Source organism: Onychostruthus taczanowskii, unplaced genomic scaffold (genome assembly GCF_017590055.1).
Source record: "Onychostruthus taczanowskii isolate IOZ18803 unplaced genomic scaffold, ASM1759005v1 scaffold79, whole genome shotgun sequence".
Taxonomy (NCBI): Eukaryota; Metazoa; Chordata; class Aves; order Passeriformes; family Passeridae; genus Onychostruthus; species Onychostruthus taczanowskii.
In genome coordinates this window covers 1,300,484-1,325,872 of record NW_024505782.1, presented here as the reverse complement: position 1 = coordinate 1,325,872, position 25,389 = coordinate 1,300,484, and the positions used below count along the sequence as shown (strand labels likewise).

At 42.0% G+C, this 25,389-nt stretch overlaps 1 protein-coding gene across 3 annotated transcripts in view; it reads right to left on the bottom strand.

Annotated features, from left to right (window-relative positions):
• The window catches only part of SETBP1 (SET binding protein 1), a 267,469-nt gene that overhangs the window by 9,991 nt on the left and 232,089 nt on the right, over positions 1-25,389 (bottom strand). For all 3 annotated transcript variants that reach the window (XM_041423538.1, XM_041423539.1, XM_041423540.1), the window contains one exon: positions 826-993. In XM_041423538.1, the coding sequence (XP_041279472.1) occupies positions 826-993 (168 nt within the window). The remainder of the gene's footprint in view (positions 1-825; positions 994-25,389) is intronic.

Here is a 25,389-nt window from a genome sequence, read left to right as displayed (position 1 = left end):
AAATAAGTGCATTGAAAAAGCACTTTCAGCTGAATGATTAAATATGCAATAATTCTGTAAGTCAGTGATACAAATATGTTTTTTTGTGAATGTGACATCAAAAGTTTGACAAGAATATGAAACTCCTAATGGCTGCATGTAGGGTAATGAACTGTGGATTCCCCATTCACTGGAAATTAAGACAATATACAAGATCAACCTCTCCATCCATGCCCAAGAAAAGGCATGATGATGCCTGAATGATTTGGCTCAATTTCCAACAGTATGAAGATATCACCTTTCTGATCTGATTCAAAATAGGAGCACAAAATATAAGTTGATAGAAAAGCATGCTATTCTGACTTATTTATTCTGGTATTTCAAATCACTGCTCATTGCCCCAGACAATTTTGCATTTGCAAGACAGAATATTATGCTAAAATCACTGAAGTATGCAGTAAGAAATCTCATCTGCTCCTCAGCTATTCACTGTGTATTCAGTTTGTTCATGCTACAGGGATGGGAGCATTTAAAGAAATGAAGAATGGGGCTGAGGAAGGAACCCAGGAGTCTTGCTTGAGTGTCCTGCTAGACCTTACAGGCTGGTGCTACTTGCTTCCTCATTATTGCACAAGTGGTGGTGTGTGAATAAAATAGATTTGATTTGCCAAGATCTACAATCATGGTAAGAAAGCATTGGAGATGTTACAGCCATATTATCAAGTTAGATATTCACATTTTCAGCTATTTCTCCAATCAGGAAGAGAATTGGGTGAAAATATTGTACAGGCCCAGAAGGAAGAAGATGGGGGAGAAACAGAGGGGGTGGAGTGAAAACAGCATTACCTGCTTCAGATGTTGCTGATGATGAAGGTAGGAGAGATAATACTGGACTTGGCATTGCAACACTATCAACAGCTGCTGGTTTCCTTCTGGTCATCACATTACAGGCAGAACTTTCCATTTTACCATGAAGTGAAGTCTGGTCTGCTTTTAAGTGGGGACCTGCAATTCCTAGGGAAACAAAATTTGGATGGATATTAGTGCTGTAACATGTCTGGGGATATATCTGAAAAAAAGATAAGTCAGTTGCTGTCCTTGCTACATTGATATATTTCCATATTTCCTTGTGGACGTATCTGTAATACAGTCTTGATACTAGCAAGGATCATAATTGTTATTAATTTTTGATAATTCTGCTGAAGGATGTACAATCACTGGTCTCTATAAACAATGCTAAACCAACAAAACATTCTGCATTAGTACTTTTTCTTCTGAAAAAAGCCACATACACTCTGATACATGTATAAAGACAGATATCCTTCATAACTTTATTTAGTGGGAATGCCTATGTATCATTTCCTGTGTAGCTCATTCTCCACACATAGTTACATACTTTTCTGCTATAAACACCTGACTTAGTGGGTGTTTCATCTGAGTAAGGAGCAGGCATCAGGAACAATCTCAATATGCAATTCCCATCCGGAGCACGTTACATTTATTTTTCAGGAATTGCCTTCCTAATTAAATTTGCCTTGCAGCTCATCAAAGGGAAGTGAGTTAAAGAAAGAAAGAGTTGTTTGTCATATATCTTTCTATCTACAGTTTACAATGCAGAATAAATGAGTCATAAAATAATGTCAAAGAAGTTAAATATTCCAGAAAAATAAAAGTTATGCACTTATAGCTGGCAAATTCTTCCACTAACAGTATTTCTCAAACTCTCATATAGTGTGTAACAATTTTGTTTGCTTGTAAATATGTGAAATTTAAACTCCTGGCATGGAAATTTGGAAACCTCTCCCAGTCTCTGTGAAGTTGGACTTCAAAATGATTAGAACAGATATTCATTTATCACAGATAATCCTTCATAAATTCCTTCTTTTTTCAGATCTCAACCTGCACATGAGCCTCAGATAAAATGCATCCGATTTTGGCAACTAAATTATACAATGATTCAAAAAATCAAAGCAGTTGATGTTGAAAAGCTCCTCTTGAGACCACCTTGCCCATGTCACCCTGCTCTAACAGGGTCATCCACATAAGGTTGCCCTGGACCACATCTGGCCAAATGAGAATATCTCCAAGGAGGGAGAGGCCACAACCTCTCTCTACAAACTGTTCATCCCCTCAGTAAATCTACACTGTTCAGGAATAATTTGTGTTAATGTTCCAGCTTTTGCCCATTTACTCTAGTCCTGTCACTGGGCAGCATTGAGAATAATCTGGCTCCATCCTCTCTAATCCTTCCCATCAAATATTTGCATATGTGGAAAAATCCTGCCTGAGCCTTCTCTTCTTCAGGCAGAACATCCCATCTCTCTGAGTCTTTCCTCATAAGAGAGATAATATCTCAGATTCTCCATAATCTCTGTGGCCTCTGACTGGGCTCTCTCCCATATATCCATATTCCTCTGTCATATCAGCCACTGCTCTGAGTTCTGGAATTCTCCAGATTTGTTGAGGGTGTTCTCTACCCCGCCACCCTGCTCACTAATTGACATATTAAAAGTTTTTAGTCCCCATGTAATGGGGTGCATCTCTAGTGTCTGGTCTCTAAGTTGATTTTGTGCTACCCATCAGAACCCTCTGAGACCAGCCAGTTTTCAGCCCATCACAGCGTACATTGATTCTGCCTGTGATTCATAATTTTGTCTGTAAGAAGCTGATGGAACTCAGTGTCAGAACTCTTGCTAAAGTCAAGATAAGAAAGACCAGATTGGTGAGGCATGATTTCCACTTCACAGATCTTTGATAGCTACTCCTTGTCATCTTTTCCTCCTTCATATGTTTGGAAATGCTCTGCACAATTATTTACTCCATCAGATTCCAGGGACTGAGGTGAGATCGAATAGCCTTGCTGTTTCCTTGCTTTTTCTTCTTGACCTTATTGGACTATTTCCTCTCTTCTAGCCACCAGAAACCTCTCCTGAAACCACAACCTTTCAAAAACAACCTAGAGTATCCTCACAGTGATGCCAGCCAAATCCCTCAGCAGATTTGGGTACATCCTGCCAAATTCCATGGATTTATGCATGTCCAGTTCATGTAACTGTTCCCTAATCACATCTTCCTCAAAGAGTAGGTTTTCTTTCCACACCAGTATTACAGGCCTGGGATTCTCAAAGGCCAGTTACCAGTAGAGATCAAGGCAAAGAGGACAATCAGCCTTCTGCTGATCTTTTTCAACCAGGATCCCTGCTTCATTCAGCAAGGGGCCCACATTTTTCATAGGCTATTTTTGGCTGCTGCGTGTACCTGTCAAAACATTTCTTGTTGATCTTCTGCCCTAGATTCAGCTCCAGGTGGACTTGGCCTTCCTTAGCCCATCCCTGCATGCCTGAACATTGCAGATCTCATTCTCTGGGTCACCTGCTTCCATTTCTCTTGGTACCTGACATTTCTCAGGAGCTTCTTGGTCAGTCATGAAAATCTCCTGACATCTTTGCTGAGTTTGATTTGCCATTCTGATCTGGTCTTGCATACCTCCACAATATTCCTGATCCAGGGCAGCAGCAAACCTCCTGGCACAGCAGGTCAGGCCAGCAGATGGGGGCCTTTATCCCCTGCAGCACTGAACCCCCTCTGCCACCCCTGGCTGCACCTGGATAGCAACTGGTGGTTCCTCAAAAACTTTCCACAGGTGCCCTGGCACAGCCTGGGAAAGCTCCCTAAGATCATCAAGTCCCACTGCTCCCCACCACTGCCAAGGCCACCACTAACCCGTGTTCCCAAGTGCCACATCCACATGGTTTTTAAATCCCTCCAGGGATGGGAGCTCGAGCACTGCTCCTGAGATCCTGTGTCAGAACCTGACAACCTTTTCTGTGAAGAAAGTTTTGTTTGTATGCAATTTAAACCTCCTCTGGCACAGCTTTCCTCTTTTTCTGTCCCTTGTTCCCTGGGAGTAGGGTCCAGCCCCCATCTGGCTCACCCTCCTGTCAGGGAGTTGTAGAGAGTGAGAAGGTCCCCCCTGAGCCTCTTTTACTCCAGGCTGAGCCTCCTCAGCTCTCTCAGCTGCTCTTGATGCTCCAGACCATTTTCCCTTTTGTGTCTCTTCACTGTGCTCAGCTTCTCCATACACCAACCAAAAATTCCTTATATTTGCTATTTGGAGCTGCTATGAACAGTCCCTATGAACTTAGGCACGTAAAATGAGAAATATCAGCACATCTGGGTGTTGTCTCAGAAGCTGTGGAAGAGATCCCTGTGAGACTCAGGCACAGAAATGCTACAGTGAGAGGAGTCTGAAAGACAGGGATAGAAATGGGCCAGTTTGGGATAGGAGTCCTGAAAAAAGGCGACCTGATATCAGCTGGTGGATTTAAGGGAGGCAGGAAAGGGCAGAAATAGTCGTGAGACAGTGTTACAGGTCACAGCTTGGTGGAGATAAACAGAGCAGTCTCTGCCTATTAGACCACACATCTTTCCAGAGCCTCAAATCTAGTATTAAGCATCTCAAATTGTATCCATTAAACTTCAATCTCTCTTTGCTCGGCTTCTCTAGTGCAAATGAGAACAATAATATACCCCTCATCTCAAGAGCAGTCCTGTGAAAATAAAATTATCAACATTCATGAAACATTCATCTATTCATACTGAGGCTTAGAAATGTGGAATAAATGAGACATGATGTCACGCACTGAATAGCAAGAGGAAAATCCAGCTCCCAAATAGCTGTTCATTAGGTGAGCTCTATACATTGAATAAAGCAGTGTCCCATAGAATAAGTGAGATATTTGACTAGGTAATTACCCTTTGGAGCTCTGTGTATGCACACCTGAGGTTTCACCACTACACAGTGCTTGGGTTTGTGCCTAAACAATATTTATTCATGAGTGCAGTGGGTGCACAAGAAATGTGCACATGTGGGTGCATGTATCAATACACACACACATATATGCAAGTGCATATGGTACATAATAATGCTAACAACCTCATAAATTCAACATCTGGTTCTAATTAAACTGAAGGGCCTATATAAAGAGCCGTATGAAAACATGCAGCTGTAACCTGTTGACCTCTATTGATAAAAAAAGAAAAAAGTCTGTGAAGCTGTGTTTCAACATATCAAGGGACAATCACTCATTTTTTCAAAGGTAATCCCCCACAAACCACTTATCCTCTCAAATCTCTACCTGCACACAGTGTTTGCATTAGGGACCTTGATTTATGGATCCCCACTCCTTGGATGGAGAGGCCAACTTCCTGTTGCCGTGGTTACTTAGATCTTGGTTCAAGGTTAAACTACTCCCAAATCAAAATCAGTGGCAGGCACAGCATCTAACAGCCAGGTTATTGACTACCCTAGGAGGCTTAAAGGTCAAAGACCAAAGTGCTGCTCGCTGCCTTTGGGGTGAGTCAATATTTTCAATATTTTTATTCTGTTTCTTCTGAAGAAGTAGTTGCTGCTCAATTACCACCTATCTGGGTTTAGCAAGGTCATACAAATCATTGAGGAAAGTCCTCCCCCTACAGAAGAGATACAAATGCAATGAATTACTTCAAAGTCCACATGGCCCAATTGCAGCTCATCACTAGTGAATCATGGGTTCAGACATCTGTCTCTTGTTTTAGGAGCTTGGTTTCTTCAGCCTGTATCCCTCACCTCACTGAAAATCTCCTCTATATTGAGGAATAAGGGTAATTTATGGATCTGGAGCAGTCAATAAGGGAGAGCCATCAGTTTTCTTTCATGGATACCAGAACACAAGCAGAGATTCAGAGGCATTGTTGGAAACACACAGAGGTGCAGCAATTTGCTGACAAGGTTTTGATGCACGCTGCAGTAGTGGCACGTCTGTCCTTCAGTGGACAGACCTGCTGCTGTAGTATCACCACCTCTTGTTGCACTTTTTCCTGTCAATTGGACTGCTCTGTTCAGAAGGCCTTAGGTAAGAGAAGGCCCTGGTTCAACCCAGCTAAGAATCAGGTGAAAATAAGTAATTTCCAGCACCATCACAGGGATGTAAGAGTTTAAAACTCACATGCTCATTCATTGAATCAGTATATTTTATTCTTTGGCACTGCCTCAGAAAGAGAGAAGACTCTGTGGGGGCTGGAATACTTTTGCCATGGAGACAGGCTGAGGAGAAATGAGAGTTTTTCAGATTGAAGAATGTTCTGGGGAGACCATATAGCCCCTTCCAGTACTTGAAGGGAGCTTCAAAAAAAAGTCTGAAGAGTGGCTTTTTTGTGCACCCAGATAGTGATGGGACACAGGCGAGCTGATTTAAATTCCAAAAGGGGAGGTTTAGATATTACAAAGAAATACTTCCCTGTGAGGGTGGAGAGGCCCTGGCACAAGTTGCCCAGAGAAGCTGTGGCTGCCCCTGGATCCCTGGAATTGTCCAAGTCCAGGTTGGACGGGGCTTGGGAAGGTGTCTCTGACCATTGCAGGGGGGGTGAGACAAGATGGTATTTATGGTTCCTTCCAATCCAAACCATTCCATGATTCCATGATGTACCCTTGTGGCCCGATTCAGACCTTATTTATCACCTATCTGTTAATCTTTGTGCATTTCCTCCAAATCAGAACCCTTTTCATCCCATGAAAGACCCATACCTTAACTCCCCTGAGTCCTTCTGATAGCACAGACAGCACCACATGCACATGCAAGCGAACAACGGGCAGCAAAACAGGAAGGAAATCAACCATTATGCATATAATGAGAAAGGGCACAGGGAAAAGACAGCTTCAAAAGCAGAGGTGAACATGAAGGATTTTATCAGGAGCCTAAAACAGTGATGGTATGATTATAAAGAAATAATCACCATAATCATAAGTACAAAGGTGATTCAGGAGAAGCACGTTTCTAGTGCAGGGCAAACTGGCAGAAAGCTTGTGTAGGAGGGAAGACAATGCTGACTTGAAATTGGCCTTTCCTTAAAGATTTATAGCATTTTTCATTCACTGGCTAAGCAGCTTATGAGCTCTAACTGAAATTAATACATTAATTTTAAAGACCTGGTAATTATTGTTATTGTTATTAAGTGCTAACTTTTCAAGCAATGTGGTCCAGCTGCATTGTGCTGGGCTCTGTACAAATGGATTAATTTACTTGCCTTGCTTTACTGTTAAATCATGATCACCCTGCTTATTGCATTCATCTGTTTTCTCTCATTGTCTACTTGCACAGAAAGCTTCTTGGACAACATGCACCTTTTCTTCTTTAATCTGTGTACAGAATCTAGCACAACATGCACCCAGGCTGGAACTCAAAGTGCCAGTCCAAAAGAGATAATAAATGTTAATTTGCCATTGGAAAATGGAAAAAATCAGCTGACAAAAATTGATCCCAGCGAAGCTTCCGCTAGGGAAGATTTTTCTTTAGAGAGTTCATTGGATTGGATTTGTACTCCCCACAGATTTCTGGAAATCCACGGCTGTACTTAAATTGTTTATGCATCTGACCATTGTTATTGGAAAACTCTTACAGATGTTTGTTTTTTTTCTCCCAGTGTCTTTGTACAATGAAGCTACGCAATGCAGCTGTACAGGAATGCACGTCTAAACATGCACTTAGTCAGAGTATTTGCATTTTGATAACTCCTCAGCTTGGAATAAAGAACCAGAAGAAACCTCATATCTTGGTGAATCTTTTCTTAAGGCTGGTTTCAAATAAATCAGTCAAAAGTTTGGCATTGCATCATATTCCAGAAGGGAGAACTGAATTACTATGTGATAAATGTAGTTAAGGAAAGTAATTATTCTTCTTAAAGTAATATTATTACCTTTCTAACTTATGGAAGTAATTTCCCTGGGTTCTATTTGACATGTATTATCATTTAAAATAACTGTACTTTCAATGTAAAGCACTGCTTTATGACTTTAAGTCCTTTTATCTTCCTCCCTTTTCCACCACCACATTAAAAACTTCAAATTCCACCTTTTCTAAGCGGGATTTTCTATTTTGCAGAATGTGTCCCCCTGAATAAAACCGAATGTCTGTGGAATACTAATACAAAAAATTGCTCCCATTGCCAACAGGCAAAAATTTAAGAGATGAAGTCTGCTTTATTTCATTCTAGCTATTTTCCTACTTTTTTTTTTTTTTTTAATCAGAATAGCTTTAGAGAAAGAAAGAAAGAAAGAAAGAAAGAAAGAAAGAAAGAGGGAGTCTGAGAAAGCCATCATTAGATAGATCTTCTGATCTTTATCTCCAGTAGCACAGTTAGAAGAGCTAATACTATGATGATAGCTTTGAAATCTCTTAGGAATTGAATAAAAAGAAGTGATAGTGATGAACTCCCAGCTAATAAACACAGAGTGCTTATTTCTGCAGAATGATCAATTTCCAGATGTCCTGAGGCTTGTCTGATACAGTTGATTTACTCATTCTCCCTCACTTCACTAATAAAGCTCAAGTCCTACATCAGATTAGAGAAGAGCTGGATTTCTTAAAGAGGCAGGAGGAGGGCTGGCATCCTGGCATACAAATGCTGGGAGACACACTCTGCCTCCTTCTGTAACCACCAAGCTGTCTTAAACAGCTGCCTTCCTCTGCTGAAATCATACACTTTATCCACTTTGGGTTAGTACAGTAATGCAGACAATTAATTTGTTATCTTGTTAGTGGAAATTTAATGCAATGATCTAAAAGAACTCTTACATATTGTGATAAACTTTAGTGCCTCCAGGGCACTTCTCCTCCATAGGACTCATTTCACATCCCATCCATTATGTAAATGAGATGTGGAAATAGTTTAGTTCCCCTAATGTATTTGTACACTGATGGATTGCACAAAGTCAGCCCTACTGAAACTAATGAGGTTAAATGCATCTTGCCATTCCTTTCTACTTGGGTGAATCTCTGTGCCTGTGCTCAAGAAATGCAGTGTGACTCTTCCTCTTCACTTCCTCATGAAGATAATTGTGCTTCCTGGCAGGGAAACAGCAGTGGCAACTGCTGCAATACCTGGAGCCTGGCAAGGCATCTCTTCAGCCAGCAGAGCAATTCTGTGGCTCTGTGCAGATGTGGGATGGACTGGGGAGGCTTCAGGACCTCTTCCATTTTGGGGACAAGGGTCCCAGGGCCATGTGGAGCTGCATGTAGTGGCATACAGTATCTGATGACTATGTAGTTGCCACCATTGTCAGTGAAAAGATTAAACCCCAGGAGCACAGGGAAAGAAAGCATTATTTTTCTGATCATCAGGACTAGTCTCAAGGCTCCATTGCTCAGCAATAAAATGTAAGTAAGGAGTTCTTCCTAATGTCTAAGCTTACCCTGCACTCTGTCAGTGTGAGGCCATTCCACCCACGTGTTGTCACTACAGGCCCTTTCCAAAATCCTTCTCCAGGCACTAGAAGGGCCTCTAAGGTATCCCTGGATTCTTCTCTTCTCCACATGAACACCCCCAGCTCTCTCAGCCTGGCTCCAGAGAAGTGCTCCAGCCCTCTGAGCACCTTTATGGCCTCCTTTGGGCTTCTGCCAACATGTCCATATCTCTCTAGCGTTGGGGGCTCCAGAGCTGGACACATCACTGCAGGTAGGGTCCCATGACAGAAGAGTCAAGGTGGAGAATCCCCAACTTTAGCCTGCTGCCCATGCTCCTGGGGCTGCAGCTTAAGAGGATGATCAACTTTTTAAAAAGACTCCTGTCTTTTTTATATTTGTGGTGAATTAGACTTCCTGGCAGAAGCAGTCTTGCTCTTCTTTGCCTTTTGGTTTTGCTTTGGATTTCCTCTTCCCTGTACCAGGACAGGAAGAACCACAGACCTCCTTCCTCCTCTGCATATTGCCAGGGTGAGTCAGGAGACTGAGGGAGAAGGGAATGCAGCCCCAGTCACTGGAGATGGAGTCTGTGTGTCTGGAAGCTCAGTCTTTAGTGAATTCCAAGATGAACACTTAATGGAGCTTGTGGGAGCAGTTCACAGTCCAGGACAGCACAGGACAGTCACACAAGGTGACAGTATAAATGCTCCTGCCCTGTCCTCTCCAGCCCCACTCTGTGCCCTTCCCAGGCCCCCAGCCCTTCAAACAGAGTAGGACTGGGATTCAAAAATATCATGGAAGAACATGGAAGAAGCCAACAATTTTTTAATTTTTTTTTTTTGCCAGGATGTCATGAACACGTGAAATTAGGATTTTACTGGAATTTGGATCAAAGTAGAAGAACACAGTAGTTATATGTGGGTGACAGCAATAAGTAAATATAATGAAAAGAATACTCAAGGGGTCAAAAGACTAATTCAGAGTCAAAGGTAAAGGGTGCAGAATCAAAAGCTTTTCCTCCTGAGAGACTGAAAATTGAACAAAAAATTGCAGTTTAAAGTTGTTGGAGACTGACAGAATCAAGAGGGTCACACAGAGGCTGACAGGGTTTGAGAAATTAAATTTGCCATTAAATCTCACAAATGAATCATTTAATACACAGTAATGAAGAACTAAAGTCTTTCACAGAGGAGATAGGGCAAAAATTAAAATCCGTGAATGAGGTGAAATGAAAAAGCATTGTTTGAGGGAGGATGGTTAGGTGAGAAAGTGAGACAAAGGGCTCTTTTTTAAAAAAAACAGGAAAAGCCATTAGGTGCACTGAGGGGCAGAAATGAAAAAAATCTCCAGGTAGGAGCAAAGAACTACCTAGAATAAGTAGTCCTTCCAAGATGAGCTGTCAGAGTGGATGAGGATTTGCTCACTGGGGAGAATGAAAACAGAGGACAGGATTTCTTTCTCAAGAACACAGCTGAGGAAAGACGGATGGGGAAATTTCAGTCCGCAAGTAATGAGAAAAGTCAAGGGTGGTATTTTGAGTTGCTGTTTTTCTAAACAACAGGGATGATAATTTTTAAATGTGGCAGATAGAGCTGATATCCCCTAGGCAAGTAGGGTTGGGAGCACTTTGTATTTATCACAGATTAAATGGGACACTGGCAGCTCTGGTAGGAGAGTGCTGGCATGAAGCAGAGCTGGAAGAGTCAAGTTGCCAGTGGGGAGAGGACAAATGATGCACAAGGGCTGGGCTGGTGTAGTGATGGCAGTCATTTTTCAGGCATATCCATGGTACAAAACCTGATGAAAGCTAAGAGGAGTTATCAAAATAATTAGCAAAAGTCTTCCTAAAAGAGTTCAGCTGAGACCTTCACTAAGGAAACGGAGTGCTCCTCCAGAAATGGCTTCATTCTCTCCATGTATGCATTAGCAAAAGAAAATATATGTTTGCTGCATGAATTCAGCTGATATATTTCTCTTGTTAACATAAATATTATATTTGCACTACATCAACTTCACAGTCCTGTCTGTATTGGAGAATGATGATGGTGATGTCTGTATTAGAGAAGTAAACTGGTCAGGGATGTTGCTCAAATCCAGAAATCCATCTGGTTACAAAAAAGGAGAAGAGAACCAGGGGAGCTCCTCTACCATGGAATCAGTTCAGTAACACCTGAACTGATCTCCCAAGGAGTCCACACCTTTCTACTCACTGCAGCTGCAGCTGAAGGTGGCTAAGGAAGCACAAAGGTACCTGAGGACAGGTGGGATGAGGATAGGCAGAAAGTCACAGGGCTGACAAAAGCATCCAAAGCTGATGATTTCTAAGTTAGCATTTTCCCTGCTGGGCAGGGCAGCAGAGCAATTTCATTTTTCTTTATCTGTAATAAGCTGTACCACAGTTCATACAATCAGAAATACTCAGAGTATGACATGCATTTGAAGTGAAATCTCAGCACTTAATAAAAGTCTCCATAGACCTTGCAATATAGAAGAGGTAAAACTCCATTGTAACAGAGTTTTTATTTTTAGAATGTCTCATGTTGGCTTTGTTTTAAAATCTGAGTCCATCCCACTTTAATGCTGATTTATCATAAAATGAGTACTTTCTTTATCAGCAACAGAGATGAAAAATAATGCACACTGGGAGTGCATCTATTGTTGTTCTTCTCTTCTTTTATTTCGGATCAATAGATAAGGGGTGTTTTCTCACTTTTTTATTTCAGATCAATAGATAAGGGGTGTTTTCTCACCTTTCATGAAGAAAACTATAGTAACTGACTTTATTATTCAAACTGAAATCTGTTTAAACAGATGTATAGGTAAATTTGTGAGTATTATTGACAATTAAACTCAGCAACAAATAAGTTAAACAGCACTGGAAAACTACTAAAATATGTGAAAAACATCAAATACAGTACAATGTTTGGCTTTATTTAAATAGCTCAGTGTTCCTATGAATGGAGAAAAGACAGCTAGGAAAATCAGAACTTTCCTTGAAAGTTCTGATTTTTCTTTTATCCAGTTAAAAAAACCCAGTGACACACTATTATTCTGACATGAACCTTAGTGTAAAATCTTCAGTTTTACATTCTTTTAAGAGGAAAATTCTGAAGGAAATACTTTTCTTAGAATGTTTTTCATTAAAATTCTTGCTGGAGACTGCTTCCTATAACAGTGGAAGAAGGATGGCAGAGAGACCACGTATAATAAGGTCAGAGAATGCCTCTGTGGAGCAGAGCCACAAGAAGGGATATGACTGATGAAGAAAAGGTTAAAGAGGTGAAGAGTGCGAAGTGGAATGAAATAGGGAAATAGATGGAAATAGGAGACAAAGAATAGATTGGAAAAAAAGTTAGAGGAGGGAAATCACTTATTACAGACATGTGTGAAAAGCAGATTGACAAGAACCAGAAGAAAGAGCTCTTAACCACTGACATTTGGAGCTATGCTATCAACTTTAAGGTTGCACATCTATGCTTGAGTCACCCTAAATTTGTAGAGAGCTTTTCTTCATGGATTTGGTGCAAGCTTGTCTTCAGTTTTCACATTTGCTGGAGCCAAAACAGAGTATTTTAGGTTCTCCAAGCAGTGAACTGCTCTCCCTATAGCCTTATACTCTTATTTTATAGCACCAGACAGACAAAATACAGACTGGTGGATCAGGGTAGGAATATGTTTGCAAAGATTATGCAAGCAAAGATTGATTTTTTTTTTTTTTTTTAAACTATGACTGCTTTCTTGGGGTGGCAGAATTTGTACAAAAGCAAAGATGGAACAGAGACAGAATCTGCTGAAATTCTGGCCCTGACTGAGACTTTGGTCAGGTCACAGCCCTATGGAAAAAACAACGAATGTCAGGAAACTGACAAGCACAAGCTCTCCAACCTTTATGCCTAAAATTAGGTCAACAGTGTACTTTCTTTTTTCAGGACTCTATGTCCCAGTACAGATTGACACGAGGATAGGTCTCAGTTTCAGAAAATTGTTTGTAAAAGCTGGCCTTGTACGTTTTGCAGAAAATATAGAATTCTGGAAAGAAGAACTCTAAAAGGACTTTATTTAGCAGTTTGGGTGTAAAAAAGAACTCAGGCCTTGTTTTTTCATACTGGGATATGTGCCCAGGAAAACAGCTCAATCACATTCAGTGTTTTGAATTTTCTCTTCATAAACAAATTTATGGATTTGTACTTAACACCCTCCTGACAGTGTTTTCTTTTAATAACAAAGGGAATAGTGGTTTCATCTCACTTTAGGTGGCAGCAACTCATATTTCTATGTGAGAGCTACGTATTTAAGGCTACAGAGATAAAATTAGTGCAGTCAGAAGAGTGGAGTGGGCATTTCAGCTGAAAATGTGGGCCCTACTTTAGTGCAAGATTATTTATGCCCCAGGCTCCATTAGCTAAACCTTCACTGACCATAATAAAAGCTGAGAAATCTAACTCAGGCAGTGATCTTGTGCCATGGATATCCAGATTTGGGTGCGAGCAAGCATCCTCCCCCTGAAGCTCCTTGGCCAAATCAGCACTCAAGTGTGAATTCCTCCCACCCAAAAGGAGAGGCTCACATGTGGATGGTGCATCTCTGGGCCAGGAGTCTGAAGCCCATGCAGGCACCTGGTTGTATATGAAATGCCCTGAGGTATTTGAAGCATCCGAGGGAGGCTGGCAGATATGATAAAGGGCTTGAGACAAGACCTCTGCCCTTCTGCAAGAGCAGCTGGAGGCCAGGCAGGATATTCTGGGCATCTCAAATGACAGTTGACAACTATGTGTGGGCAAGTGAATCAAGTCCTGAGCCTTCATTCTTGCTTGTCCCAAAGTCTCTTGTGGGTAGGGAAATATCTCCTCACTGTAAATATCCCCTTGTCGCCTGTGAAGGAGCAAATATGTCCTGTCAACTCTTCCCTGAGCAGGAAGTAAAATGACTGTGATGCAAGACGTCAAGGTGTGTGAGCAGGAAATTTAAACCATGGAAATGTCCTCTGATCCTTTAGGATGGATTTGTTACCCAGGCTGGAATTAGGATTTTTTTTTTTCCTGCCCCAAGGCAAGGGTCTTTGGCTTCACATTATAAAGGTGCAAGCATATATTTCTATTTCCAGTAAACAGAGCATAAAAAAAAAATAATAAAAAAATAATGATAATAAATCTGTCAAATCAGCAATTTAAAATTGCAGGTGGTAGACAAACACAGGAACTTACAGGCTCCAGCTCTACAATTGCTGTTCTGCACAGAAGAAATCAATGAAACAAATATAGCCTATCCAGCTGATAGAAGAACAAGACATTCCTAAGTGCATAATTTGCTTCATCTGTGTTTGAATCTACCTCAAAGCAAAAAAGGCAATATGTCTCAGAATGATGAGACAACTAACTAAGCTTAACATTTCCTCTCCCCTCTTGTTTATCCATTCTTCATAGTTCATTTAGTTTTGGTAAAATACTCTGGAAGCAAAAGCACCACGATGACTTATGCACATGTATCACTTAAATCTAGCTCAACCTCTCAAAAAAAAAAAGCCTCTCAAGGCAGCCTAAGTTATGGTTTTGTCTTAAGCTGGGTTTCTCCACAGGAATTTCTCTCCTTCCCACAAACAAAAGAGCCATTTCATCTAGAGCTGTGAATCCTCAGAGATAGAAAAAAATCCCCCATGAAATGCCAAAGACGCATGAGTAAAATATCTTCATTTATGAAGATTAACTGTTTAAATGAAGAAAAAAGAAATGTTGAGCAACTGGTGGGCATTTCCAGGGCTTGCTGTGCTATTTCTGTATCACTGTGCGGCTGTTTCTCATTCCAGGAGTTAAAGGGGGGGGGAAGGTCTTCTGTTTTTTTAAACGCTTTGGAACTACTTGGCATGTGACTTTTGAAGTGTTTAGCACAGACTTAAAAAAACGTCATGGACATTTATCAGCCTAGGCCCAAAATCTACTCGCCTGCCTTGTATCATCAATGCTAATGAAAATACTAATGGCATTTCAACAGTGTTTCAAGAGAAATGAGCTGTTTCAACTGAACAGGAATTAGAAAAAAAAATTAAATCTTTTTCTACAAAGAGTATATCTCCTTTTTTAATTATTATTAATGAGATGAAGCATTTGACTTCAATGAAGGCTGGGGTCCCAACTGTACAAGTAACATGGACATATGAAATGAGAAATAAGCTGTATCAGTAGATGGAGAAAGGAAGAAAAAGAGTTAAGGACAAAAAATAGAATAGGAAACAGAAATACATAAAATGTTTTCAAATCACTCAGTGGTGCCTAAACCAAGTTATTTTAGTATTTCAGATGATCAACAGAGAGGAGACATCTCCAGAGGTCAAGTCATGCCACTTGAGCCAGGTGCCTGTTATTGAGTACAATTCACTGTCCCTGAGCTACCCACACTGGCTGGTTCAAATCCACACAAAATTTCAGAAATCAACATGTGAGTGGCAAGCAAACAGTCTCACCACCACCTAACAAGTCAGCAAGACATGCAGTCTGGCAATAGAACAAGAGGAAATGCCCTCAAGTTTCATGAGACATTTAGATTGGATGTTGGGGAAAACTTCTTCATGGAAAGGGTTGTCAAGACCTGCCCAGGGCAGTGCGGGAGCCCCCATTCCTGGAGGGATTTAAAAGCTGTGTGCATGTGGTACTTGGGGACATAGGTCAGTGGTGGCCTTGGCAGTGCTGGGAGAACAGCTTCACTCATGGTCTTGGAGGGCTTTTCCACCTAAATAATCATGTGATTTTATGTGTCACAGTCCTGCTCCCCAGCCCAGCTCCCTAGCACAGACTCCATCTCAGGGTTTTGCTGAGATGGGTGCAAGCAATGCCTCTCTCCTGGAGCACAGGGATGGGGACACAGATGGCTCAGATCTCCAGGTGGCACCACCAGGCTGGTCCTGCACTGTCAGGATGGAGCAGGACAGAGGTGCCCTGCAGATGAAGGTGTCAGTAGGTGGTGCTGATGGCCCAGGGGTGCAAGCCAAGGTTTCACTGCTGCAGTGCACCCAGATCATGTGCTGTATTTGTTCCTCCCACAGCTCTCATTTTCTCTGGAGATCTTACACATTCACCATGTCATCTTCACAGATGGACAATGTCCAGTGAAAATTTTGACTCTTAACTTTTTGACTTTTAACTTTTTTCAATTGCCATCTTTACAAGGTTTTTTCACTTTTTTTTTTTTTTTTTAAACCCCCCTGTCCTGTTGAAAAGTGGGAGTGACAGCGGAGATGAGTGGGTGCAAGGCAGGTGACCGAGGTCAACTCACCACAGATGGGACAGGAAGGGAGTGCCCTTAGGAGGTTTTGTAATGGATGGATGAGGGTGCCTCAGTGTGGCAAGAAGCTGGGACTGGTGTGAGACAGAGAGAAGGGACACTTGCTGCCAGGCAAGGTTTCTGTGTGGCATGGGAAAGCACTAGTGCCTGCACTAGTGGGTGGGCAGACTTGGCAGCCCAAGCCTGGTCCTGGACAAAATGCTTTACACTTTGGAAATTTTCAGCAAGAAGATGGAGGGGTAGGAGATGCAATGCTCTGCCTTAAAAAAAAAAAAAAAAAAAAAAAAAAAAAAGCCCCAAAAAATGCTAAAAACGGTGACAGTGGAAAACCACAACAGTTCCTATGTTCTGATCTGCCCTGCCATGAAACCAGAACAAATAGGCTGTGGCAGAGTTTTAAGAGTCGATTATAAAACACCCCATCAGAACATAAACATCCCACATTGACAAAGTAATCTCTGTGGATCTCAGTGGGCCTGACCTGGTGCTGCCCTCTTCCTTGTATAGTCATGAATACAAATGCAAGGTGAATGCTGGCTGCCTTCTGATCGGGTGACATTTTACACCCATGTTACTGATGTCAACAACTGCACGAGGGAGCAGAGAATCAAACTCAGGATAACCACTTGCAAAAAATAGAAGAGCAAGCTGAAGGCATGTTTCTAAGCAGTCCAGGCATTTCAGGACTGACACTTTACATGGCTAAGTCAATCCCTTTTGCACTCCCACATTTACTTAGGGAAAAGCCTTGTGCTTTGTGTTGTGCTGTAATACATTGTTTGAGCAGGCACTGCCCTATCTTGACAGGAGAGCTGTTCTCTGCTCCTGCCATCTCACTTTGTGGGTACTAAATCAGTGAGGAGGAATACCCCAGCAAAACTACTCAGATATCTCTGAGATCAAAGCCTGCAAACTTTGCCTCTGGTATTCAAAGGCAGAAAAATTACAGCTTGTCTCTCATTCTGCTCAAACAGTCCTTTCTCTTTTCACGCAAACAAACAAATAAACAGCAAATGCCCTATTCCCACCTGGCTTTGCTGCAACGTTGTGTTTGAGGCTTTAAAAGCGTAAAAGTCAAACCATTCAAAATGATGGGTCCCGTAGCTAATGTAACATGGTCCCAGGGGTACCTATGTAGTGTATGGTATTGCTGCACATGGTATTAACTTTTATGCCTTTGTCTATATATGCAATGTGGCTCATTTATGGTTGCTCTGGGAACCACTATGTTTACATAAATTTTAATTTCCTGTCTTTTGTTTGTTCTCTTTATCATCTTTCTAAAACAAAATTTTGCTTGTGAATTTTAGTGCTCAACCAATTATCCACAGATGGAGGCACAGGAGAATTGACATCCTCTGGTTTTTCCATGTGGCCCTGGCAATGCGCCTCCACTCCGGTTTGGAATTCCACTAGGAATGGCAGAGCTCCAGCAGTGACACTGTGCTTCCACCAGAGCAGGCCTGTTCCCACGGGTCGTGGCAATGTTGGTCCTGTGTCTCCTGGGATCTGGCCAAAGCCTTCCTGCTGAGTTGACATGGGCCATGTTTACTGTATCATAACTCATTTTCCTCGTTTTGTTTTCCTTTTAAATGAATGCAGCTCGTGAATTGAGTGAATCTGGTAGTTGACTTTATCCATCCACACGTGAGCTATTATGCCTTCAGATTCTGGTGTGAAAGCCCTTTGTCACCTGCTCTGATAACTAAAGCAAGGTGTTTGCAGCTGCTTGAATTACGTCTTTGGTTGAAGCTTGCAAAACTAGTGCCTTGCTCAGAGCAGACCATGTTGTAAAACATCACTATAAATGATTGAAACTGTAGAGATGCCAGTTGCACAGAAACAAAATCCATGATGGTCCAGCTACAGATTAATGCAGTGATCTTCATGAACTTGTAATTAAAATTCAGTGTTGACAGGACCAAGGCCTGCTACTATATTTTAGGGAAACAAGGAATAACAAATAAAGCTAAATTATAATAGGTCGATGCAGCAAATACAAGAAAAATATGGCAGTTCTCAGCAGCTGTGATAGGAATCCTTCCTCTTCTTGAATAATAAAGGCTTTTGCTAATTTTAACCAGAGCTGAATCTGAAAAACCTGCAGTCACATGTGACTCACAGAGCCCCAAGGGAAGGGGAGGTGGGGGGAGATATGTGTGTGTGGATGTCTGTGTGTATAATCTAACAGTGCCCAGAGCTTTTGAGATCCTGGACCACTTCAATCGCACAGGCCAGATTCATTAAAAACCCTGGCTACATTCCAGCAGTTAAAATTGAAGCGGCATATTTATTGCATTTTGCTCAAATAAATCTGAAAACGTGTGAATCATATCCCTCGGAGAGATGGAGGGAAGAAGTAAACAGTCTCAGGCTGGCTCTCAGGAGCAGGGCACAGTGAGGACCAAAGATGCAGGAGGGTCATGGCTGCAGGATGCTCGAGGAGACAGAGGGTTTGGGAGGCTGAGGGCTCACTCAGTCGCCATTTTCTGTGACTGAGAGGCTGCTCTGCTGGCCTCAAACCCTCTGTTTGTCTTTTTTTTTCTGTTTTTTTTATACCCCTGTGCGCACACACACACACACACACACACACAGATGCATGCATATATTTTAAGGAGCTTCTCAGTTTATGCAACTCTGCTCTGCAGCCCTCTGTGGTTTTCCAGATGCTGTTCATGACGCTGGCACCTCACCCCACTTGCAGCTGCATTCAGCTGGGATTCAATTACAGCCTGTCTTGCAAAAGCAGATTGGTTTTTCAAAGATAAAATATTTTGGGGAGGATTTTTTTTTCCCCTCCAAAAAAGCCATTTTTATTAGGACGGGAAAGGCATGACTTGCAGATTGATTTTGCCAGGTGCTGAAGGGCTCCAGATAGATCTTAGAACCCACAGTATTGTTTTACTTCAGCACTTAGAGAACATGCAGGTTTCAATTCTGTGAGAAAAAAAGTGCTGGCAGAGCAGGCTCCAAGCTGCTCCCACGGGGAAACTATCAAAAACAGCACATAGATAACCATTTTTATCACCACTGATTTTACCAACTGTAATCAGCTTAAAATTAGGAAGCCTAAGTATTGATTTTCTTTTTTTCTTTTTTTCTTTTTTTTCTTTTTTTTTGAACAGTATTTTTAGGAACTAATTTAGTTAGGTGTTGCAAGAACAGGAGGTGGTAGAATAGTCCTCCAAAGTCCAGCATGAACCTGGTTCAGGCCATGTGTTCCCAAGACGATGCTGTGCAGAGGGGGGTCCCATGTCTTGGCAGCAGGGTGGGAGGGAAAGGACAGGTTTGCAAGGCTGTGGTGTACTCTGGCTTTGGGACTGAGAGAGCTCTGAGGAGCACAGGGGGCTGGGAAGCTGTTTTCAGCTTCAAGTCCATGTTTTCAATTCATCACATCCTCCCACTCAATTATTAGTTGCACTAATGAATGCAAATTAACAGTGTTATTGCTTTCTTCAAGCTTTGGATGGTGCTCAGAGGCTGAAGACAGTAAGGGAATGCAGGACAGAGCCACCACTGCTTGTAAAGAGCCTTGAGGAATTAAACAGAGCAATTTCATCACATCACTTTTACCCAAGACTATGCAAGCAGCCTGATTTTTGGGAGTGCCAAATGTTTGCCCATGTTCTCGGGTGAAATGCCGAGGAGCAGCCAGCAGCAGCAGCCTTGGCAACCCAGGTGGATAAAGCAAGGAGTTTTGATGACTAATATTGTACGGACACTTTGGCAAGTTGGTCTACTCCCTCCTGCCTCAGTTTCCCCTGTCTGTAACAGGAGCAGAAAACACCTTATCTTGGTCACAGGGCTGACAGAAATAATATGCTATGTGAAGATGAAATAAAATTGCTTGCTCTAGACAAGGCCTTTATGGTGTCTCTTAAACAAAAATATGCAAAGGTTGTTTGCTGTTTTTTGGACTGGTCAGAGAAACAATAATAGTCTTATTTATTAGATCACTACAGCCCTAGCTTTCCTCAGCCCTTCTACGTGTGTTTCATTTGCATGCCATTAAATCCAAATGCTCTTTTTCAAAGACTTACTGAAGTCTGTTGCAGAGGAAGCAGCTTTAGCACAAAGGAAGAGAACAGACTTGGAAATAGGGCTGCGCGACTTTGATGAAGGAATTTCTTCAAATTATAATAAAGATGGAATAGCTAAGGCAGGGAGAGCAGCGAGGAGGGCAGTGCAGGCGTGGTGCAGCAGCAAAGGCCCTCAGTGTGTGTCCTCTTCATGCCACTGAAAGGCTGATGGATCTCTGAGCTTTCACTCTCAAACAGGCTCTCCCTGCTTGTTTGATGTATTTAGCTGCAGAGGGAAAGCTTGCAGGGGCCGTGAAGGAGTCACACTGCACTAAAGGGATGCAGGAGTGGCTTGTGGCTGAGAACAGCTCAGCACAGCTCCCCCAAGCCCACCTGGGGAGCTCCTTCTGCCAAAGGGCCCGGGCACAGAGAGAGAGGTGAGAGGTGAGGACAGGGCTTGCTTCGCTAAACTTCCCTGCTCTGGGGTTGGTTTTGGGAAACAGCATCCAGTGGTGGTTCAGACTGAGCTCCTGTTTGATCTGAGTCCCAGAGGTTAATGACAGCTTTGCATGTGTCTCATAACACCATTTGCTAGAGCAGTGCAAAGGGGTTTTTTTAATATCTATTAACAGATGTGGTTACCCAGACCCCCTGGAGGTGAGAAACATGATCCCTATTTCTAGTGGGTGAGACTAAGCGATCCCATTGATTTTGCATCATGGTTTCTCTTGTGTTTTAATGGGGTGGCAAACACTGTATCCCAAAGTCAGAGTTTCTGTATTACACCAGTCATACTTCTGGCATGAAGACAGAATGTTTAATTCCCTAAATAATCTTTATTTTCCCAATTAGAGAATTTGGAGACAAAAACAGCAATTGGAGGGCCTCTCCAGAGGTCTTAGGGGAACATCACCATCATAGCAGGGTGACACTGGCACGAGGTGGTATTCTAGGGACTGTGGAATAAATTAAGGATTTGATTCATAGAGGACAACACTGAGGGCGTTCAGCACCTCTGAAGTTCATTGTACATAGTGAAAGGAAAAGCCATTGATAACTATTTTAATGAACTAATCCTCAAGTATACTAAATAAAATGTAGTGAAAAGAGGGAAAAGGGAGGTAGTTTACCCTTCCCACACACGGCACTTACAGCCTGCAGCTCTCTATTTCCTGTATCTGTTATCCTCACCTGCATATTTCTGACTTCCTAGTGGGCTGCTGAAAGTCTATTGGTTGCTTTATGTTTTTTTCACATCAGAATGTGTGTCTCAGCAGCTTTATTTTGTAAAAATAATATTCAAAAAACCCAACAAACAAACAAACCTCCCCAAAAAAGAGAAAAACTCCAAAACCCAAAGAAACCCTCCCCCCCCAAAAAAAGCAACAACAACAACAACAACCACAAATCAACCAAAAAAAACCCACCAACCCAAAAATCCCCAAACAAAAACCCTTTCAAACCAAAACACAGGGTATAAGTTCTTGCCTGTGTTGACAGGGAGGAATTGAGGGTAGGTAAGGAAATGTTGTCTAAATATTAGCCCATCTGACTACTGGAATGTGTTTAATAAAGACATTTTTCATGATAGCGTGGTACAGTGTCCACTAAAGCCTTCACTGGATTTCTATTGACTGCAGTGTGTTTTGGATTGGTCCAAATCCAAAATAAAATAACATAATGTAATATAATATAATATAATATAATATAATATAATATAATAATCTATTTTGTCAATTTGATGAATGTGTATTTAGCTGAAAGATTTCCACTAAATGGAGTAAGAGTTGTGAAGGTAAATCTCCAGGTATGACTTCAAAGATTTGGCTAGAGAATTTTAATATATTTATTAAGGCTAAGCAGGACTTCAGCGAACAGAGTTTAACAGTAAAAGCATGGGCCTTGAAAAGCAGTGCCAGCTCCCTGCTAATTCCCTCTCCCCTCAGCACATATATTTTCCTTTAAGGAAAAACAGGGAGCTTGCAGACCACTTGTGTGGCGCGTTATTTGCTGCCTGCAAATAGAAACAGGCATGTGGCAGGCCTCCGAAAAATGCAGTTTGTAACTGTAAGACCAACTGACCCTCAGCTGCGGCAGCACTTTGCGGCCCCCACATGCAAACAATCATCTATTGATTCCCAAGGCATCCAGCTTCAAACCCGCCCTTGTTTTCCAGAGACCTCCAGTTGCAGGAAAGACACTGTCCTGGATAATTCCCCCCGCCCGGGGGCTGCTCGGTATTTCTGCTGCTCGCTTGAAGTGTTATCAAAATAACAACGGCTTGCAAAGCAGAATTATTGAATGTTGGTTTTTCGCTGTTTCAGAGTCGAGGAGATGAACTCTTGGCCGCACAAATGGGCTTTTATTGCCGCCCTTTTGGCACATCTGCCAGAAGGAATATTGAGGAATATGATATGGGAAATATACAGCACCGGGAGGAGGGATGGAGTAGATCAACCACCACAGCAGTGTTTCCCAGGGCAAATTTCAGTGAATCAAAGGCCATCAAGGGAAGCTGCTTAAGCCTCTGTGTTCTCTATAAGCACATTACTCTATGTTTGCCACAAACAAATCTGCTTTATGGGCTACAGGGAAGACAGGGAAGGACCTTAAAAAATGAGACTGGAAAAGTAAATGCTCTTGAACCACATTTCAGATCTTCTTCACCACAGCAAAAGATTGAATTTCCATTGTTTCCTTCAATCAAATTGGAATTATTTAGATCACTTCAGTATGTCAGTAACTTGAGGGTGTGAGGTGCAGAACAGCCGGGCAGCATACACCATACCTCTTCACCGGCCATTTGGGATGGTCTGTGATCATAGCACAGAAGCAGGGAATCATTAGGGTTGGAAAAGCCCTCCAAGTTCATCAACTCCAGCCATTAACCAGCACTGCCAATCCCACACCAAAACAATACTTTTGCTTGGAGAAGGTGGTGTAGTCTGTGGTGGGCAGGGATGGAGCCTGTGACTGCACTCTCTCCCAGCCAAGGCAGCAACTCCTCTCGCCTAAGCAGAAAGGATTTGTGTTTTCACTGGTACATTTAGGTGGATTGATATCAACTAATTGGAAGTGCCTGATGGGCATGGTCAGAGCTTGTGACTCAGCTTGGAGATACGTATCTCAGGATGGAGATTCCACTGACTCCTCTCCACAGACTATAATTACTGACCTCCCCACTTGCTGTTGCCCTCTCTCATCCCAGATGAAGCAGTCCTTAATCTCTGCTACTGAGGGAGACCCTGATGGAAGATGGTGCATTATTCTTAGTGTGAGTCATCCCAGCAAGCCAGGGCACTGACCTGGCACGGCCTCTGGGGAAGATGCAGGATCCACTGAATCTCTAACACCAGCCACAGCCCTCACTTCTTCCTCGTGGCATTTCTTCCAGGTCATTATGGGGCTTCACTTTACAAATCGTGTGACACATTAAACACATAAATGCACACACACACAAAAAGGGGAAAAAAAAACAGAAAAGGGGGGAAAAAAAAGAAAAAGGACAAACCTGGGCTTGTGAGGCTTGTGTTGAAGAGCTAACAGGTGAGCCCTGAAGGAGAGCACCTCAGAGGCTAGAGAGATATTAATTTCTGCTTAGGGACCTGAACTTCCTAACTGTTGAATATCTCCCAGTAGATCCAGGGAAGGTTTGTGGTAGAAAATTGTTGCCCTGACTGTCCCCTGAAAGAGGCATTCAGCTCACAAGAATAACAAACAACACAGGCTAAAGCAGGGGAGCTGTGGCTACATGCAAAGCGAGAGCCATGAGGGAATTTCCTTTTTTGTCTGAATCTTACTGTATTAAAAACAACTGGACAAAGATTGCAAGGGAAGTCTGGGTGGTAATCTGAGCATCCTGTTCTGACCAGCATGCAGAAAGACTATGGGAAGAGAGAAGCCACACAGACAAATCCTGCCAGCTACTGCAGCCATAACAGCTTGTAATTTCATTGCAACATATTTTTCTTAAAAGTGGAAACTTTACAAAATGAGTGATGAGTGCATGTCAGATATCTTTAAAAAAAATTAAAAATATCCCAAGGAAACAAACAAAAAAAGAGGCAGGATTGACTCTTCTTCTGTTGGGGATGAGAAAAAATAACTTAGTGCTCCCTGCAAATACATGAAACAACAAGGTGAACACAATGGAAACTATTTCATATTTGTAAATGTTGAGAAAAATTAAGTCATTCCCTAAACTGCTGCTATCTGAGAGCATTAGGATCTTTTGGGGTATTACAGTATTGTTAGAACATTGGGATCATGTCTTCAGATGATAATTCAGGAGAAAGAACGACTCAGTGAATGTTTTACTGGGAGGCTGTAAAAGCAATCAATGCTGAAGTTAATCAACACCGAAGTTTTATGTTTATGGGGTTTTGACAGCCCCAAACATGCTGTGACAGACAAGGTACATACACAATGACTTTTGAGCTCAGAAACTCAAAAAATGAATTTTTGCAGATTTTGAGTGATGTATAGGCTGATCTTGTCCAGTGTGACAGATAACACTCCCTTGAACCAAAGCATAGTTTAAAAACTCTTGGATGAACATCTTACCACTTCCCCCAAGGACTTTCCTGGGGCTATCCTTATCCTTCAGCCTGGATTTTGTTTCTAAGAATAAAACCACACTCCAGGACTGACTGGTCTTCGTTTGTCTCCAAAGGGAGCAATTACTGAGACTTTCAGTTCATTTCCCACATTTCACATCCCCTTGCTCTTTTGCCCTATAGGAAATGAGGTAGAGAATACAGGCTGTGACCAGCATTACACATTGCTAAGGATAAATCAGGTTCCAGTCTACAAAAAAGTAGCTTTCTCCTAAGAACATCTTTCTCACTCCTTATCATTCCTGCAATCCTTGACTGACTTGTATTGAAGGGTTATTATGC